At 44.7% G+C, this 20,910-nt stretch overlaps 1 protein-coding gene across 2 annotated transcripts; it reads left to right on the top strand.

Moving 5' to 3' along the window:
• The first annotated feature begins 3,090 nt into the window (after positions 1-3,090).
• LOC133381440 (zinc finger protein with KRAB and SCAN domains 7-like) lies at positions 3,091-19,158 on the top strand. 2 transcript variants are annotated; one of them, XM_061620555.1, is made up of 6 exons: positions 3,091-3,176; positions 12,022-12,553; positions 14,150-14,231; positions 14,583-14,659; positions 14,748-14,874; positions 17,388-19,158. In XM_061620555.1, exons 2-6 carry the CDS (start codon positions 12,137-12,139, stop codon positions 18,386-18,388), a joined length of 1,704 nt encoding a protein of 567 aa, XP_061476539.1. In that variant the 5' UTR covers positions 3,091-3,176; positions 12,022-12,136; the 3' UTR covers positions 18,389-19,158. The 2 variants fall into 2 exon arrangements, with proteins under 2 accessions (XP_061476539.1, XP_061476538.1); XM_061620554.1 differs by lacking the exon at positions 3,091-3,176 and adding an exon at positions 9,713-9,785.
• The last annotated feature ends 1,752 nt before the right edge of the window (positions 19,159-20,910 follow it).

Genomic DNA, 20,910 nt, shown 5'->3' with positions numbered 1-20,910 from the left:
TGATCCAGTGGACATAGTGTACTTAGACTTTCAAAAAGCGTTTGACAAGGTACCTCACCAAAGGCTTCTGAGGAAGCTTAGCAGTCATGGAATAAGAGGAGAGGTCCTCTTGTGGATAAGGAATTGGTTAAGAAACGGAAAGCAGAGAGTAGGAATAAACGGACAGTTCTCCCAATGGAGGGCTGTAGAAAGTGGAGTCCCTCAAGGATCCGTATTGGGACCTGTACTTTTCAACTTGTTCATTAATGACCTAGAATTAGGAGTGAGCAGTGAAGTGGCCAAGTTTGCTGACGACACTAAATTGTTCAGGGTTGTTAAAACAAAAAGGGATTGCGAAGAGCTCCAAAAAGACCTCTCCAAACTGAGTGAATGGGTGGAAAAATGGCAAATGCAATTCAATATAAACAAGTGTAAAATGCATATTGGAGCAAAAAATCTGAATTTCACATATACGCTCATGGGGTCTGAAGTGGCGGTGACCGACCAGGAGAGAGACCTCGGGGTTGTAGTGGACAGCACGATGAAAATGTCGACCCAGTGTGCGGCAGCTGTGAAAAAGGCAAATTCCATGCTAGCGATAATTAGGAAAGGTATTGAAAATAAAACAGCCGATATCATAATGCCGTTGTATAAATCTATGGTGCGGCCGCATTTGGAATACTGTGTACAGTTCTGGTCGCCTCATCTCAAAAAGGATATTATAGAGTTGGAAAAGGTTCAGAAGAGGGCAACCAGAATGATCAAGGGGATGGAGCGACTCCCTTACGAGGAAAGGTTGCAGCATTTGGGGCTTTTTAGTTTAGAGAAAAGGCGGGTCAGAGGAGACATGATAGAAGTGTATAAAATTATGCATGGCCTTGAGAAAGTGGATAGAGAAAAGTTCTTCTCCCTCTCTCATAATATTAGAACTCGTGGACATTCAAAGAAGCTGAATGTTGGAAGATTCAGGACAGACAAAAGGCAGTACTTCTTTACTCAGCGCATAGTTAAACTATGGAATTTGCTCCCACAACATGCAGTAATGGCCACCAGCTTGGATGGCTTTAAAAGAAGATTAGACAAATTCGTGGATGACAGGGCTATCAATGGCTACTAGCCATGATGGCTGTGCTCTGCCACCCTAGTCAGAGGCAGCATGCTTCTGAAAACCAGTTGCTGGAAGCCTCAGGAGGGGAGAGTGTTCTTGCACTTGGGTCCTGCTTGCGGGCTTCCCCCAGGCACCTGGTTGGCCACTGTGAGAACAGGATGCTGGACTAGATGGGCCACTGGCCTGATCCAGCAGGCTCTTCTTATGTTCTTATGTTCTTATGTACAGGGCAAGTGCGTTGCTTGTCACAGAAACAACTAGCCAGTAATACGTCCAGAAGAGGGAGTCCTTTCCTCCCACCTGGCTGGAGTTGGTGTCTGTGAGGCGTCCTTCCCTGGCTCTCCCTGTCAGGTTCCTACCTGCTCGTGGTTACTGCCTGTCACTAGGCACCACCAGGGACTCCACCAGTCCGGACTGTCCTCTCTTTTGGTTTCTCTCCCCACTCTAGCACAGATCTCAACAGATCCCCCTGCTAGGCAGCACCACCAGTCACGTCCTGTAACCAGTAGTCCCAGAGACTCTGCCTGAGTCTCCCTCAATTAGATTACCTCTGTGACTGCGTGCTTAAGCTGTCCCAATCCCTTTGATTTACTCAGACTGCTTATAATTCTGGTTTGCTCTGAATACTTGTGGTGTTATTCTTCCCTTCCCCGCTGCCACCATTTGTTATAGTTTCCCTTCAGCCTTGGTTATTTACCTCACCCTCCCTTCTGGTCTGTGAAACCCCAGCCAAGGATCAGGCCTTTGGTAAACCAAATTAAGTATTTATTAAATAACACAGATAACAAAGATAACAAGATTACTTCATAAGGCACATAAGCATATGGTTTTATCTAATACTAATCCGAACTCTACCCCCCTCCTTCTCCACGCTCTCCTGACAAACAACTCTCTCAAACCCACCAAAACAACCTATCAACATCCACTCCAACGTTCACCACCTCCAGATTTACCTGACATCCTTCCATTTATACCCTCAGCCATTTTAAAACATTCAGCCAATCATCCAGCATTCTACTGCCCATTCACTCCCCCTTCCTCTTTCATTCTACTTACCATGTATCTCCTATACAAACAGCACTTACCCTATTTACACTAATACAGGAACATCACAGTGTCTTCCTGGGTGTCAGAGAACAATACGTTCAGGCCCTTTCTTGTCTAGTCTTGTTGCCTTGGGCTAGGGTTGGGAGATACAGGCCTGACTTACTCTCTATGCCTAGTCCAAAGCTATGGCTTCCTTCTGCAGGTACAGAAGTGAGGGGGCCAGATCTGTTGGAGGGTTCGTGCTGTGAGCCCTCTCCACCTTATGTTCAGCCTGTGTATATGTACAAGTAAAACCACATATCACAAAGACACCACCGTCTCCAGCTGCCTTCATTCTACAGAAACCAAACCCGAGGCGTGTTGTGGAACCCCTGAAGCCTCTCAGTGCTTGGAGTCTGGGATGTTTGCAACAGTAAGGATTTGAGGCGTGGCATCTGTGAATTCTTCTTCTGGTGGGGCATTACCTCTCTCCACTAGCCCCAATTTCACTCATGTAGATTGTAAAATCTGTTTGGTTTAAATTAAATAGAAACAGATTAGTAGTCCTATTTCTTAGCAGAATATATATTTTGCAAAGCTGAATGAGCATTGACCAGCCCATCTTCCCCTTATACAGACTAGCTGAATGAAAACAACAGACAGTCTTCTTTGGTAAAAAGTATTAAGAATGTTTACTCACAACCATTCATAGGCTCTAGCTTGGAGAGAAAAGATAGAAGGAGGTAGTAGATTTAGTCCATGATTGGCATCACCTGTGGAGGCTTCTCTCTCCTGTGGCTTAATGGAGGATATGTGCATAAGACAGCAACATCTCTTAACAAAGAAGAGGAAGAGAAGAAGCGAAATACCACCTATAAATAGGAAGTTACATCACAGTAAGCAAGCATAGAGGTGTTCCCAAATTCTGGGTAGAAGGGACATCTCCCTATTATAAATGCATGCAAGCTTGCTTATCCCAACAAAATCCACCAGAGTACATTTTAGATAGGGCAGATCTGTTCATCTGGGAGTCAATCTGTTTGTGTTCCTAGCCGACTTCAAGGTGAGCAGGATTTTCTCCAGATGCCAGTCAGAGGGATGCACTCGCAACCCTGTGAAAAATGCATTTTGTCTTCATTTTCTACCCATGGCCATGCTGCAAGAGTTTGTTTTTTCACCCAAAAAGTTGGGTTCAAAGAGCCTTCCAGCCAACTCCCTTTCCCTCCTTGGATTCTCCCAACAAAGCTCAGTTCCTCAAAGCCTTTCCTGGCCCACCAAATGATTTTCTTTTTCTCCTGCAGCATTTTCCACCTCCTGCTGTTCTAGGCTTTCCCAACCTGGTGCCCTCCAGGCGTTTTGGATTATCAACTCCCATCAGCCCTAGCCAGCATAGTCATCTGGGAAAGGCTGTGTTTTTAGTTCATCAATCCTGATCCGTCTGTAATTAAAATGTATCGGCACGCAAGGCAGGAGTTTTCTATATTAGTAATAAAGTTACACAGGAAGCTGCCTTCTACTGAGCCAGACCGTTAGTCCATCTAGATCAGTATTGTCTACACTGATTGGCAGCTGCTTTCCAGGATTTCAGGCAGGGATGATCAGGGAACTGTAAACAAAGCCCTACGAGGAGAGATTGAAAGAACTGGGCATGTTTAGCCTTGAGAAGAGAAGGGGGGAGGTATGATAGCACTGTCCAAGTACTTGAAAGGTGGTCACACCGAGGAGGATCTCTTCTCGATCGTCCCAGAGTGCAGGACATGGAATAATGAGCTCAAGTTGCAGGAAGCCAGATTTCGGCTGAACAGCAGGAAAAACTCCTAACTGTTAGAGTGGTACGACAATGAAACAATAACTTAAGGAGGTTGGGAGCTCTCCAACATTGGAGGCCTTCAAGAAGCAGTTGGATAGCCACCTGTCTGGTATGCTTGAACTTGGATTCCTGCATTGAGCAGAAGGTTGGACTCGATGGCCTTAGAGGACCCTTCCGATTCTATGATTCTAAGCCTCCCAGTCTTACCTTGAGATGTTGGGGATTGAATCTGGGGCCTTCTGCGTACAAGGCACACACTGTACCACTGAGCTATGGCCCTTCCTTTATTAGATAGCTTACCGGCCTTTCACACCGTAAGGGGTGGTTACAACAATGTACTGTAAAAATACAATCTTAAAGTCAGTTGAAACAATCTACAATGAAAACAACAGGGTGGGTCCTAAAGATGTGTCTCTCGGATGTCGAAGGCCAGGGTAAACAGAATCTTCCTTAGCATATGATAAAGCCTAGCAAAGAGTGGGGGAAGATAGGATAGCACTCTTCAAGTACTTGAAAGGTTGCCATATAGAGGAAGGCTGGGATCTCTTCTCGATCGTCCCAGAGTGCAGGACACGGAATAATGGACTCAAGTGGCGGGAAGCCCGATTTCGGCTGAACATTAGGAAAAAAGTACTATTAGTGCAGTACGACCTCCTCTTCGGATGCACACCTTAACGTGGTGAGGGGGTTTGAGTGTGTTGAAGAAGCTGAGAGCAATGCCGTCAGGAGTCTAGACCCAGAGGCTAGACTCCTAGCAGGGGCACCCAAAGTGGAATGGTCAAAGCTGAAACACCAGACTAAGATGCATCCAAACTCAGAGGAAGGCAATGGTAAACCACCTCTGAGTATCTCTTACCACAAAAACCCTATGAACAGAGTATCCAAAATGCAACACGAGATAGTGCTGGAAGATGAGACCCCCAGGTCAGAAGGCACTCACCCCAGTAGAAGGCTACTGGGGAAGAACAAAGGACAAGTACGAGTAGCACTGTGACTAATGACGCAGCTGGGTCAAAACCGAAAGGAAGCCCAGAGGCTGATGCGCACAGATGTGAAAGGAGAGTCCGGAGTTGTACGACGCACACAATAGGAACATGGAATGTGAGAAGCATGAACCAGGGAAAGTTAGAAATTGTCAAGCAAGAAATGCAACGCATCAACATTACAATACTTGGCGTGAGCAAACTAAAATGGACGGGAATGGGACATTTCCAATCAGGCAACTACAAAATATTTTATGCAGGAAATGAGAAATTAAGAAGAAATGGGGTTGCTTTAATAGTGAGAAGTGATGTAGCAAGAGCAATTAGGAGCTACAACGTAAGGTCTGAGCGAGTGATTTCAGTGAGATTAAACAGAAAACCTATTAACATAACCATCATCCAAGTCTACGCTCCAACAGACAACAGAGAAGAATAGAAATTGGAGAGATTTTATGCAGAAGTACAGGATTAAATGGGAAACCAATCAACATAACCATCATCCAAGTCTAAGCTCCGATGGCAAACGCAGAAGAAGAGGAATTGGACAGATTTTACGCAGAAGTACAGGAAGAAATTGATCACACACCAAAACAAGTTGGGCTGATAATCATGGGGGATTGGAATGCAAAAGTAGGGAACAGAGAAGAATTAGGAATTGTGGGGAAATGGGGCCTAGGAGACAGAAATGAAGCAGGAGAAAGACTTATTGAATTCTGTGAAGCCAATAATTTGTTTCTTGTGAAAACATTTTTTGAACAACCGAACAGACGACTATACACGTGGACATCACCAAATGGTCAATACAGGAATCCAATTGATTATATAATTGGTAGCAGAAGATGGAGAACTTCCATACTTTCTGCAAAAACAAGACCAGGAGCAGACTGCGGTACAGATCATGAACCGGTCATATTGAAAATCAGAGTAAAGCTAAAGAAGAACAACAAAGCACCCATAATGCCAAAATACAATTTAAATGCAACAATACAGTGACATGTACGTAGGGACAAAGAGAACTATTACAATAGTTACTGTATAGAAATAGAAAAGGACAACAAAAAGGGTAGAACAAGAGCCCTGTTTCAAAAGATTAGAGAAATGAAAGGAAATTTAAACCAAGAGTAGGGATGTTGAATAATCAACAGGGGAACACACTGACTGACTGAGATAAAATAAAAAGAAGATGGAAGCAATACACTGAAGAACTCTATAAAAGAGATGCCAGGATGACAGTTTCATTCACGGAGGAACCATATGATGAAGAACCAGAAATTTTAGAATGTGAGGTGAAAGCTGCTCTTAAAATACTTGGAAGACAGAAATCACCAGGAATAGATTGCATACCAATAGCGTTGCTACAAGCTACTGAGACTGAATCAGTCCAAATTTTGACTAAAATCTGTCAAGAAATATGGAAAACTAAACAATGGCCCACAGACTGGAAGCGTTCTGTATACATCCCAATTCCAAAGAAAGGGGATCCCAGGGAATGCAGTAATTATCAAACTATTGCCTTAATATCCCATGCAAGTAAAGTAATGCTCAAGATTCTACAACAAAGGCTCTTGCCATATATGGAGCGAGAAATGCCAGACGTCCAAGCTGGATTTAGAAAGGGAAGAGGTACCAGGGATCATATCGCAAACATACGTTGGATAATGGAACAGACCAAGGAACTTCAGAAGAAAATCACCCTGTGCTTTATAGATCACAGCAAAGCCTTTGACTGTGTAGATCATGAAAAACTATGGAATGCTTCAAAAGAAATGGGGGTGCTACAGCATCTGATTGTCCTGATGTGCAACCTATACTCTGCACAAGAGGCTACTGTAAGGACAGAATATGGAGAAACCGATGGGTTCCCCATCGGAAAGGGTGTGAGACAGGGGTGTATTTTATCATCTTATTTATTTAATCTATATGCAGAACATATCATACGGAAAGCAGGATTGGACCAAGAAGAAGGAGGTGTGAAAATTGGAGGGAGAAATATCCATAATTTAAGATATGCAGATGATACCATACTACTAGCAGAAACCAGTAATGATTTGAAACGAATGCTGATGAAAGTTAAAGAGGAAAGCACAAAAGCTGGACTACAGCTGAACGTCAAAAAGACTAAAGTAATGACAACAGAAGATTTATGCAACTTTACAGTGGACAATGAGGACATTGAACTTGTCAAGGATTATCAATACCTTGGCACCATCATTAACCAAAATGGAGACAATAGTCAAGAAATCAGAAGAAGGCTAGGACTGGGGAGGGCATCTGTGAGTGAACTAGAAAAGGTCCTCAAATGTAAAGATGTATCACTGAACACTAAAGTCAGGACAATTCAGACCATGGTGTTTCCGATCTCTATGTATGGATGTGAAAGTTGGACAGTGAAAAAAGCAGATAAGAGAAAAATCAACGCATTTGAAATGTGGTGTTGGGGAAGAGCTTTGCGGATACCATGGACTGCGAAAAAGACAAATAATTGGGTGTTAGAACAAATTAAAACAGAACTATCACTAGAAGCTAAAAGGATGAAACTGAGGTTATCATACTTTGGACACATCATGAGAAGACATGATTCATTAGAAAAGATAATAATGCTTGGAAAAACAGAAGGAAGTAGAAAAAGAGGAAGGCCAAACAAGAGATGGATTGATTCCATAAAGGAAGCCACAGCCTTGAACTTACAAGATCTGAACAGGGTGGTTCATGACAGATGCTCTTGGAGGTCACTGATTTATAGGGTCGCCATAAGTCATAGTTGACTTGGAGGCACATAACAACAACAGTGCAGTACGACAATGGAAACCATGACCTAGGGAGGTTGTGGACTGTCCAACACTAGAGGCATCCAAGAGGCAGCCAGGCAGCCACCTGTCCGGGATGCCTGAACTTGGATTCCTGCCTTGAGCAGGGGTTGGACCGGATAGCCTTAGAGGCCCCTCCCAACTCTATGATTCCATGATGCAGAATTAAGGTGCCAGGTGTATCTCTGCGAGGAGAGAATGCCACAGCTTAGGGGCAGCACAGAGAATGCCCTTTCCCACAACACCCTGCTTCTAATGAGGTTGGTGGAATGACCAAGAAGGGCCCTCTCTGCTTAACACCCCGGGAAGAAGGTGGTCTTTCAAATATTTGGGGCCTAAGGCATTTAGGGGTCTAATCACTTAAGGTGAGCACCTTGGATTGGGCCTGGAAATGGACTAGCAACCAGTTTTAAAACGGGTTATGTGAGTTGTAAATGGATTCTCAGTTAGTAATCTGGCTACTGCATTTTCAACCAGCTGAACCTTTCCAGGTCTTGTTGGGCTTCAGTTCCCATCAGTCCCAGCCACCATGGCCAGTGATCAGGGTTCATGCGCTGGCGGGGGTGAGGAGGAATGTCGTGCAGGAACATCTGGAGGGCTGCCTGTGAGCTACACAGATATTTCCTTCACAGATCTTAAAAACACTCAGGCTCAGTCTGTAATAGTTGCAGAGAGAGCTGAGTAGCCTTCAGTTCGAATCTCACCTGTGCCATGAAATCCTGATTGGGAGGTTGTTGACAGGGGTGGGGTGAGGTTCCCCTGTATTTACAAGGCAGCAATGCTGTCTACTGAGCAAGGAGGAGGTGAGAGGAGCACCTCTGCATTCGTGAAATGGCCTGGGGACTTGCAGCCAAGTACAACAGGCTGTAGCATGTTGTCATGTGCCTTCAGGTCGATTACCTGGCCTTTGGTTCTTTCACATCATTTATATACCGCTTGAATGGAAAGGCCTTTAAGCGGTTTACAAATCATTAAAGCTACCAGTAAAACAGCGATGCATTCTACTATTCCCGTTTGCACGCTGTCATGCCTGGGACAGAAACCAAAGGCGCGAGGTCTCAGGAGGCCCAACATTCCCCTCCGAGAGCGCCCATTCGCGGAGTTCGCCTAAGAAGAGGGATGGATGGATGGTGGAGCCGCTCTGCTGCTCTGCCTCCCAACCTCTTTGGTCCCTCTTCAGTTTCTGCCCCCTTCCCTTTCTGCATCTCCATCTTCGTTTGGGAACCTGAAGTGTCGCGGAGTCTGCAGCAGGCCAGGAGAGGCCAAAACTCCCACCTGCGTGCTGAGCACGTCTCCTGCTTGGGCTCCAGTTGACAGAGACAAGCAGGCGTCAGGAATAGCTGTCCTCTCTCGTTCCAAGTCGCCTGACTCAGGGCCCTTGAATTCAGTTGACAGAGGATGGATCCTAAAATACAGCAGACAGAAGGTCCTGCTTTGCTGACCGTTTAAAAGGCGGAAGGCCAGGTTCCTGGCACCCATGTTGCACACCTCTGCAGCGAACCCTCTCCCCTTCCTTGCTTATGGGCTCCTAAGGACATCTGTTGTTGTGCGAGAAGCATTCACAAGGATCTCATTCTCAACCCAGCAGCAAAAAAGGGGTGTGTGACTGTGACTATTGTGAAGGGACCTACTGATGTAGGGAGATGATGGGAATTTGCTGCTACTTGCGGGTGGGTGGTGATGGAGAACTGATCATAAGACAGGAAGGCTAGCTTACAGCCTTCTCTGCCAGCTTCCTACGACTTGGGGGGGGAGGGAAGAGTCTGAGTACCCCCCTGAGGGGTCAAGCCAGCCGCCATCTCTGTGCAATTCATGTTTCCTCCTAGACTCTGGCTTTGAGAGAGGCATCGAGAGTGATCTGACAGCTTGGCCTTCTAAGGGTTAAGGCCAGCTTAACTAGACTCCTAGAGAGGAAGGGAACTGGAGGACAAGGTGGAGGATGTGTCCTCTAGAGCAAATGCATCTCCCCCCTCCCCCCCAAAAACAGTCTCTTCCTGCCTGGTTCTTCCCTTGCAAGAAAGTGGCTTCTCTTTTCCTCCAAGCGTTGCATGGGTGGCCCCTTCTGGGATCTGGTGAGACCCTCCCTCTTTTGTGCATTTGGGTGAAGGGGAGTCCCAGGGGTGCAGAGGAGGTCAGTTGGTCCATCTGGGATCCCCCCCCCCAAAAAAACCCCAGATCAGGGAGCGAAGCTTCTTTCTTGCCGCCTCTCTGCAGAGCCTGGGAATCAAAGGCAGATAATGAACAAATTTTCATTCAAGTGTGTTTTAAAAAAACCAATTCAGGCATTTAATGATAGCAGGCATTTACAGGTTTAAAACGAAGCTGCAAAAGCCTGCCATTTTCATGATGATTTCATATTGCTTTCCCATGGTTTTTATGTCGCTGTATTCTTATTCTTATTCTTTATTTATATCCCGCCATCCTTCCAACACTGGAACTCACGGCGTCTTCCAGATAAAAACACATATAATTAAAACATACAAAATCTACATTACAATAGAATTAAACTATATCCAGTATTAAAACCATTCAAACTGATAGCTAAAAGAGAATCAAAGCCAATTTAAAATAATGATATTTGGCATTAGCAGTGCAGGTCCCAGCAGTCCTGTCTTTAGCATAAATCAGTACCAAAAGCTTGTTGAAATAGGAAAGTCTGTGTGCTTGACGCTGGAAGGACTACAGGGAGGGGGTCATTCTTATATCCTTAGGGAGAGAATTCCACAGCCTAGGGGCCGCCACCGAGAAGGCCCTATCCCACGTCCCCACCAGTCGAACTTGAGAGGAAGTGGGTATGGAGAGAAGGGCCTCTCCTAAAGATCTCAGGGCCCAGGCAGGTTCATACCCGGGCAGGTTCATATCCGTGTGGCGTAGTGGTTAGAGTGTTGGACTACGACCTGGGCGACCAGGGTTTGAATCTCCACACAGCCATGAAGCTCACTGGATGACCTTGGGCCAGTGACTGCCTCTCAGCCTCAGAGGAAGGCAATGGTCAACCCCCTCTGAATACCATTTACCATGAAAACCCTATTCATAGGGTCGACATAAGTTGGAATCGACTTGAAGGCAGTCCATTTCCATTCCACCCCGCGCTGATGTTTTCAGAAAGGGAGGAATATAAATGCTTTTATAAATGAATGAATAAACTATAGCCCGATCAGGAACATGTGCAGCAACGTTTATCAAAGCCTTTCCTCAAACTATGGAAAAGTACGAACTGTAAGATTATGGTGAAGATGTATATACAGAAATTTCCGAGTTGTCAATAGATCTTAACAGAAGTGCTTACTTACACATAAAGAGGAAAAAATACGTTAAGCACATTGCCTTCTGTTAGTAATTACACAATAGAACTCTTTTTAATTTTTGTTGCTGTTGGGTTTTTTTCTGTTTTGGAAAGGATTAAAACACACACACACCATAGATGATGACAGTCCTGCAATGCAACTGGATGGACATGTGTCCCCCGCCCTCCAAAAAAAAGGAAGGGTAAGAGGAGGCTATGAGGAGAGACAGAAAGAACTAGGCATGTTTAGCCTGGAGAAGAGAAGACTGAGGGGAGGTATGATAGCATTCTGCAAGTACAGTAGGGCCCCACTCATATGGCGGGTTACGTTCCAGACCTCCGCCTAAAAGCGAAACCCACTGAAAAGCGGAACTCCGTCAATAAAATGGTGCCCAACGCCCAAAACACACTGTAAAAGCGGAACAAGCACCGTATGAGTGGGGCCTTACTCTAATTGAAAGCCACTGTATTAGCAGGCTGCCAAAAAGCGGGCTGCCAAAAAGCAGGGCCCTACTGTAGTTGAAAGGTTGTCACACAGAGGAGGTCTGGGATCTCTTCTTAATCGTCCCAGAGTGCAGGACACAGAATAATGGGCTCAAGTTGCAGGAAGCCAGATTTCGACAATGTCAGGAAAAACTTAACTGTTAGAGCGGTACAACAATGGAACGAATTACCTAGGAAGGTTGTGGACTCTCCAACTCTGCAGACATTCAAGAGGCACCTGGCAGCCACCTGTCGGGGATGCTTGAACTTGGATTCCTGCATTGAGCAGGGGGTTGGACTTGATGGCCTTACAGGCCCCTTCCAACTCTACTATTCTGTGATGCTGTGACCCATGTTAGTCCATGACCTTCACACGGCATAGCCCCCGGCCCATCTGTAGTTTCTCTTAGCATTCATTTACTTTTCTTTCCAAGACAAGACCTAGTTGCAAGCCAGACTCACTGACGCTAGCTCAGGGAATGTTTTCCTGTCCTGACAGTATCACAATTCTATAACGGAACAACGTCTTGGCTTTGCAGGACCTCATAGCATCTCCAGTTAGGGCAATCTTAGCCTTGAGGCATAAATTAACTGACAACAACAAAGTTCCTTGTGCCCTGTTGGAGGCTTCCTTGGAGCACACCCAAATCAAAGATGGAAGAGGAAGACTCAGCTGCCCCTGAATCAGGAAGAGGCCCCAATACCATTGAGACTGGGAGCAGTGGGGAATTCTGGGAAAGAACCATGCAGAAGATCTCTGGTGAGGAGGACACCCTCAGCAAAGATGTCCAGTGCCATCGGTTCAGGAAGTTCTGCTACCAGAAGGCTGAGGGCCCCCGAGTGGTTTGCAGCCAACTCCACCATCTTTGCCATCAGTGGCTGAAGCCAGAGTGGCACACAAAGAAACAGATCCTGGACTTGGTGATCCTGGAGCAGTTTCTGGCTGTCCTTCCAGCAGAGATAGCGAGCTGGGTGAGGGAATGTGGAGCAGAGACCAGTTCCCAGGCAGTGGCCCTGGCCGAAGGTTTCCTCCTGAGCCTGGCAGAGGACGAGAAGCAGGAAGAGCAGCAGGTGAGAGGGTTTCATCTGGGTCATTCCAAGGGACTCAGCATGTGAGGGAGGATATCCCAAAACTGTACCTCTGCCCAGAAGAAAGAGGCAAGGCACAGGTAGCTGGATGAACTAGGGCCATGTCTTTCCCAAAGAGATTACAAAAGAGACCTGCAGAAACCTGTCTGTGTAGAAACGGTGTAGATGGGTCTGAGTTGCATGCAGACTCATCTGCCTGCTTCCCGGAGGTCATACCTTTGGATGCAGAGGGAGCCCAATTTACTGCGCCCAGCCCCAAAGGGTCAGTTCTTTGAGCCATGAAAATCACTGCGTGACCTTGGGCCAGTCGCCAGCTCTGAGCCTAACCTACCCCACAGGGTTGTTCTGTGGATAAAATTGGGGGGGGAACCATGTCTGCCACCTTGAGCTCCTTGGAGGAAAAAGTCGGATATGAATGTCATAAATGAAATAAAAGTAACCCTAAGGAGCCAGTCTCAAGATCCCCCTAGGCTCATAAAGGAGGGTCAGGATGTTGCCCCATAAGTCTGCTTACACTATTTCCTACTCTGTTCCTCTCTTGTCATAATTGACGTCGTTTTATTCATCACTTTGAGTGTAAGTTCCCGTGGCAATGTACAACACGTGACAGGGGGGGGAAATCGCAGGAGTAGGAAGATAGTACAAAATGGACGCTTGTGGCTGAGGACCTCTTCACCCCCGTTGGGACAGCGCGATGGAACAAAGATGTCTTCAGTTGTTCCCAGCAGTTGTGGCCAAACCTACTTAAGTCAGGTGCCACCAAAGCGAGTTCTCCATATCACTAACCCCCCCCCCCAGCTGCAAGTAGGCAACCCCCCCACCCCCCTCAGCACCCCAGGCCAGTCAGGGTGCTGGGCACAACTGTTCCGAATTGGCCCTGCAGCATATGGAATTGCTTATACTGCCAACTGTAGGGTGGAAGGGTGAAATGAAGAGAAAGTGAACTGGGACAGTGACAGATTATTATTGTTGTTGTTATTTATTATTTATTTATTATTATTATTATTACCCACCCTTCACCAGAAGGTCCAAGGCATGTCACAACATTAAGAACAGTTTAAAACAAGCTACAAGCTATAAAGCCAGGTGACATACTCCTCACCCTTGGCGCACATGAAGCCTCGGCATGTGTGTTTATGAATCATCCAAGGAGTAGTGTAGCGGCAAATTTAGAAGTGCAGGGTCCCTTCATGATAGTCACCCCATGCCCCATCACAGCCATGGCCTTTTCCCACTTTCCCTGGCTCTCCCTGTCATCTCATGAGTCCACACTCTGCTACAACAGACACCCCTAGGAGCCAAGCAGTATGGAAGTGTGTGTGTGTGTGTTAGCTACTGGGAAGAGTCTTCTCAGTGAGCACAAAAAGACAAGGACTCTTCTAAGTGGCTAATTCACTCCCTTTTCCTGTGATTTCACCCTGCTGCCAAAAAAGTAATGGGTCAATGACCCCCCGTGACCCCGGATGACTATGTCCCTCCATTCAAAGGAGGATATCTGATACCACTCAGAATCTTGTCTTTGTTATTCCTTTTCTAATCCTCCCCATTTGATGCCATCACTTCTTATTGCTGTTCCAGGTAAAAAGTCTGTTTGCAGAACTGGGCACTGATTTCCCTGAGGCAGAGAAGGCTCCATCAGACACCAGGCAGAGGCCGCTGGGTAAGGATTAGTGGGATGTATCTCAATTTGGCCTCTGTTGATTTTGCAGGAAACCCATAGGCTCCTTTCACCTTTTGGATAGAAGAAGCCTTTCCCATGGCTCAAAAATGCCCTTATTTGCAACTCTTCACTCACTTTATGCATGGCAACCGGCACTTTGATTTGTGGCCAAGAGCCCAAACCAGGAGAGAGATGTTTTTCCACAACTGAAACCTCGATGTGGGTGCAAACATCTGGAATGCACTCAACAGATAAGGTGTTTTCTAATGCCAATGTGTAGTTATACATGCATTGCTCAATCTCCAAGACAAGCATGTGCAACTGGCTTCTCATCACCTTTCTGTCTCGCAGGCGATAATGGCGTGATACCTACTCAGGTATCACATCTCCATCGCGGAGCGGAAGCAGCTGCTGTGGACCTGGATCAGGTAGGTGGACTGATGAGTGCCTCTCCTTAATATCGCTAATAGATAATCTTTATGCTATCTCTGAGGAAATGTTTTATTTTTCTTTTAGAATTTAGTCACCCTCGAAGATGTGGCTGTGTACTTCACAGAGGAGGAGTGGGCCCTGCTGGATCCTGATCAGAGAGCTCTACATAGGGAAGTCACGGAGGAGAATTGTGGGACTCTGGCCTCTCTCGGTAAGACCCCCTCTTGGATCATAATATCTGTTTCAGAATTGAACATTTTTATAGGTGAATGAACCTCAGTAGTTTGATGTAGCTCTACAGCATCTGGGATTCTTACCTCCTTCAGTTAGCCTTGAATGGACAGCTATCTTGCTGCTGTTGTTATGTGCCTTCAAGTTGATTACGACTTATGGCAACCCTATGAATCAGCGATCTCCAATACCACCTATTATAAACCACCCTGTTCAGATCTTGTAAGTTCAGGTCTGTGGCTTCCTTTATGGAATCAATCCATCTCATTTGGTCTTCCTCTTTTTCTACCCCCTTCTGTTTTTCCCAGCATTATTGTCTTTTCTAGTGAATCATGTCTTCTCATTAATTGTCCAAAGTATGATCACCTCAGTTCCATCATTTTACTTCTAGTGACAGTTCTGGTTTAATTTGTTCTAACACCCAATTATTTGTCTTTTTCGCAGTCCATGGTATGCGCAAAGCTCTTCTCCAACACCACATTTCAAATGAATTGATTTTTCTCTTATCCACTTTTTTCACTGTCCAACTTTCATATCCACATGGTCTGAATGATCCTGACTTTGGTGTTCAGTGATACGTCTTTGCATTTGAGGACCTTTTCTAGTTCTCTCATAGCTGCCCTCGCCAGTTCCCTTCTACAGCTATCTATTGATTGTCTCTGAATAACCATCCTCCAGTTACGGCTTTCTAAATAATGGCTCAAATGGTGTGAATTGGCCAGGCCTTTTGAAATATAAATCTTAAGAATTGTTAGGAAGGCAGAACAAGCCTCTAGTCATTTTCTGGTTAGTTAAGGACACTGACTTCTACTGGTTTCAGATTCCCATAAAGAAGTGAAGCTCTGCCTTCAGCTTTTGCCTTCTTGGAAACATCAGAACCCTAATTCAAATATGTACTCTTTCAGAACTATGTTCTGCAAGGAACTCTACACAAGATTTATTTAACAGAAGGGAGTAGAAAAAGAGGAAGACCAAACAAGAGATGGATTGATTCTATAAAGCAAGCCATAGACCTTCACTTACCAGATCTGAACAGGGTGGTTTAAAACAGATGCTATTGGAGGTTGCCAATTCATAGGGTCACCATAATTCGTAATTGACTTGAAGGCACATAACAGCAATTTCCCTCTTTATTTTCCCATGTGATGATTGTATTTTTCATGCTATCCAAATTTCAGCACTTCAAGCTCTCTTCTTCTGGACTAATATGATTTCCCTATTTTTATTGATTAGAACATTTATATCCTGACTTTCCATTGAGCAAGAATTCACAAGGGGGCAAAAAAAACGGGTTAGGTACCAGTGCAAAATGTGTAAATCACAACATAATCGAAACAACGGTGTATCAATCAGCAGGACATGACATGAAGAGGTGCGATAAATACAAGTACAGGCTGTTGCCACTCTAGAATCTCACAACCCAGAAAGAAGAGCCTTGCTGTAGCCGTTGGCCCAACTATCCCAGTAATGTCTGCTCTGAGTAGCAGAATCGCTTCAAGGTCTCATCCCTAGCACATCCAAAGGCCCCCTTCCAAGATCATTTAGCTGGAGAAGCTGAGGATTGACCTTATGTATGCAAATGACATGCTCTGCCATTGAATTACAAGGCCTCACCTTTTTATTTTATATTTGTATCCAGGGGTGTAGTCATCCAGGGTCTTGGGGGGTCTTAGACCCTTTACTTTTTTGGGAACAGGGTCCCAATGTCTCTGGCATCCTACAAGCCAATCAGCATGAAAGAGGAGTGTGTTAGCCACTGAGAAGTGTCTTCTAACCTGCTTCCCTTCCTGCTGATTGGAGCCAATCAGAATGAAAGGTGAGTCAACCACTGAGAAGACTCTTTTCAGTAGCTAACACTCTCATTCTGACTGGGCTCCTAGAGATGTTATGGGAGAAGGCATTAACAAGGATCTCATTCTCAACCCAGCAGCAAAACAACGGGGGTGATGGTGGTGGCGGTGACTATCATGAAGGGACCCTACACTTCTGAATTTGCCACTACAGTACTGTTTGTATCCTTCCATTGGTCCAAACAGTTCAGAAGAGAATGCATGTGGTTGTTTGATTTACTTGTACAACAATCTTGTGAGGTAGGCTGAGCTGAGAGAGAGTGAGTGGCCCAAGACTGCCCAATGAGCTTCATCTCTGACCTGGAAGCTAAACTCAGCTGTCCATGGCCTAAATCAAGTATGGGAAACCTTTGGTCCTCCAGATGTTGCTGAACTACAACTCTCACCATCCCCAGCTATTCGCCATGCTTGCTGGGGCTGATGGGAGTTACTGTTCAGCATCATCTGGAGGGTCAAAGGTCCCCCACACCCCGTCTAAATGTAACAATAATAGTACAACAGCTTTCATTTAATGTCAGTCAACAGAGGCAGCCTGCCATCTAAATTCGTTCAGTTCTTTATCACAAGCGTTAATTGAAGTTATTGAGTGATTTAAGGCTCCGTTTTCTCCTCAGACTCTTATCAGTTTCTCTCTTCATTGCAGAAGGTGATAAATGGGAAACTAGGAATAAGGAACAATGTGGGAAAGAGACACAGGAAAGAGACAAATATACAATGAAGAAATGGCGAAGAAGGAAAACTGAAGAGAAGAGAAGGAATAAATCTTCTGTTTCTGAGGATAGTGACTACCATAAAATTACACTCAAACAATGTTTGGAATGTGGAAAGAACTTCCATTACAGTTCTACCCTTACTTCACATCAGAGAATTCACACAGGGGAGAAACCATACAAATGTATGGAATGTGGAAAGAGCTTCAGTCAGAAGATACATCTCACTAATCATCAACGAGTTCACACCGGGGAGAAACCGTATAAATGTTTGGAGTGTGGGAAGGGCTTCAGAAGCTGTTCTGGCTTTGCTTACCATAAAAAAATTCATACAGGGGAGAAGCCATATAAATGCTTGGAATGTGGAAAGGGCTTCTTTCAAAAGGTTGACCTTTCTTCCCATCAAAGAAGTCACACAGCAGAGAAACCATATAAATGCTTGGAATGTGGAAAGGGCTTTCGTCATATTTCTAGCCTAGCTTACCATCAAATAATTCACATGGAGAAACCATATAAATGTTTAGAATGTGGAAGGAGCTTCTGTCAGAAGACAAATCTTGCTACTCATCAAATAATTCACACAGGGAAGAAGTCATTTAAATGTTTGGAGTGTGGAAAGAGTTTCCCGTACATTTCTAATCTTACTACCCATCAAAGAATTCACACAGGGGAGAAGCCATATAAATGCTTGGAATGTGGAAAGAGCTTCACTCGGAAAATACATCTCATTAACCATCAAAGAATTCATACTGGGGAAAAACCCTATATATGCTTGGAATGTGGTAAGAGCTTCAGTCAGAAATCAAATCTCACTTCTCATCAAAGAATTCATACTGGGGAGAAACAATATAAATGCTTAGAATGTGGAAACAGCTTCAGTAGCAAGATAAGTTTTGTTGCCCATCAAAGAATTCACATGGGCGAGAAACCATAAAAGTGCTTAAAGTGTGGAAAGAGCTTCAAAAGAAGCACAAACTTTCAGTGTGTTATCCAAGAATTCACAAAGGTGGGAAGCCATATTAATACTTGAGTATAGAAAAAGCTTCAGTAAGAAGATACAGCTCAAAGAATTCTCACGGGAAAATCAGTCTAAAAGCTTGGAACCTGGAGATGCTTTTGTCACAGTTCTTGCCTTTCTCCCCCTCAAATAATTTGTACAGGAGAGAAACTGTGTAAAAGCTTTGAATGTGGAAAGAACTTCAATCACAGTTCTAACCTTCTATCAAAGAACTCACACCTGTTTGGGGGGCATTAAATACATTGGCAGTAAGAGCTGTTGTCTGTAGGTCTGGGACAGACCTCTTCAAGGGAAGGGGTGGTATTATAGGACTGGAGATTAGACTGCATGTAAGCTGTGAGTTGCTCCCAAGCCTGTGGTTTTACATCTGTATGGTGAGATTCTGTAGTGGAAGGAACTTGAAGTTGTCGAACCAGTCTCTTTGTTACAATGGTCCTAGTTAAGTTTGTTAAGCATTTGTTTGCATGACAAAAGGAGTTGGCCAAGTACAAAAAAAAAAAAAAAAAGTACAAGTACAAAAGAGGCAGACTCCTCCACAGAATCGTTGTGGGTGGTGATACCGTGCCCCAGGAGGGACTTAATACTGGGAACGATCTATCGTCCCCCTGATCAAAATGCTCAGGGAGACCTTGAGATGAGATATGAAATTGAGGAAGCATCCAAACTAGGAAATGTGGTAGTAATGGGTGACTTCAACTACCCTGACATAGACTGGCTGCATATGTGTTCCAGTCATGACAAAGAAGCAAAGTTTCTAGATATTCTAAATGACTATTCCCTAGACCAGTTGGTCATGGAACCGACCAGAGGGACGGCAACCCTGGACTTAATCCTCAGTGGGGACCGGGACCTGGTGCGAGATGTAAGTGTTGTTGAACCGATTGGGAGCAGTGACCACAGTGCTATTAAATTAAACATACATGTAACTGGCCAATTGCCAAGAAAATCCAACACGGTCACATTTGACTTCAAAAGAGGAAACTTCACAAAAATGAGGGGATTGGTAAAAAGAAAGCTGAAAAACAAAATCCAGAGGGTCACATCACTCGAAAATGCTTGGAAGTTGTTTAAAAACACTATATTAGAAGCTCAACTGGAGTGCATACCGCAGATCAGAAAAGGTACCGCCAGGGCCAAGAAGATGCCAGCATGGTTAACGAGCAAAGTCAAGGAAGCTCTTAGAGGCAAAAAGTCTTCCTTCAGAAAATGGAAGTCTTGTCCAAATGAAGAAAATAAAAAAGAACACAAACTCTGGCAAAAGAAATGCAAGAAGACAATAAGGGATGCTAAAAAAGAATTTGAGGAGCACATTGCTAAGAACATAAAAACCAACAACAAAAAATTCTATAAATACATTCAAAGCAGGAGACCATCTAGGGAGACAATTGGACCCTTGGATGATAAGGGAGTCAAAGGTGTACTAAAGAACGATAAGGAGATTGCAGAGAAGCTAAATGAATTCTTTGCATCTGTCTTCACAGTGGAAGATATAGGGCAGATCCCTGAACCTGAACTAACATTTGCAGGAAGGGATTCTGAGGAACTGAGACAAATAGTGGTAACGAGAGAGGAAGTTCTAAGCTTAATGGACAATATAAAAACTGACAAATCACCGGGCCCGGATGGCATCCACCCGAGAGTTCTCAAAGAACTCAAAGGTGAAATTGCTGATCTACTAACTAAAATATGTAACTTGTCCCTTGGGTCCTCCTCCGTGCCTGAGGACTGGAAAGTGGCAAATGTAACGCCAATCTTCAAAGAGGGATCCAGAGGGGATCCCAGAAATTACAGGCCAGTTAGCTTAACTTCTGTCCCTGGAAAACTGGTAGAAAGTATGATTAAAGCTAGATTAACTAAGCACATAGAAGAACAAGCCTTGCTGAAGCAGAGCCAGCATGGCTTCTGCAAGGGAAAGTCCTGTCTCAGTAACCTATTAGAATTCTTTGAGAGTGTCAACAAGCATATAGATAGAGGTGATCCAGTGGACATAGTGTACTTAGACTTTCAAAAAGCGTTTGACAAGGTACCTCACCAAAGGCTTCTGAGGAAGCTTAGCAGTCATGGAATAAGAGGAGAGGTCCTCTTGTGGATAAGGAATTGGTTAAGAAACAGAAAGCAGAGTGTAGGAATAAACGGACAGTTCTCCCAATGGAGGGCTGTAGAAAGTGGAGTCCCTCAAGGATCCATATTGGGACCTGTACTTTTCAACTTGTTCATTAATGACCTAGAATTAGGAGTGAGCAGTGAAGTGGCCAAGTTTGCTGACGACACTAAATTGTTCAGGGTTGTTAAAACAAAAAGGGATTGCGAAGAGCTCCAAAAAGACCTCTCCAAACTGAGTGAATGGGTGGAAAAATGGCAAATGCAATTCAATATAAACAAGTGTAAAATTATGCATATTGGAGCAAAAAATCTTGTTCAGTCCCCACACGACCGCT

This window comes from Rhineura floridana, chromosome 3 (assembly GCF_030035675.1).
Source record: "Rhineura floridana isolate rRhiFlo1 chromosome 3, rRhiFlo1.hap2, whole genome shotgun sequence".
In the NCBI taxonomy this organism is placed as follows: Eukaryota; Metazoa; Chordata; class Lepidosauria; order Squamata; family Rhineuridae; genus Rhineura; species Rhineura floridana.
This window is presented reverse-complemented; position numbering and strand designations above follow the sequence as displayed.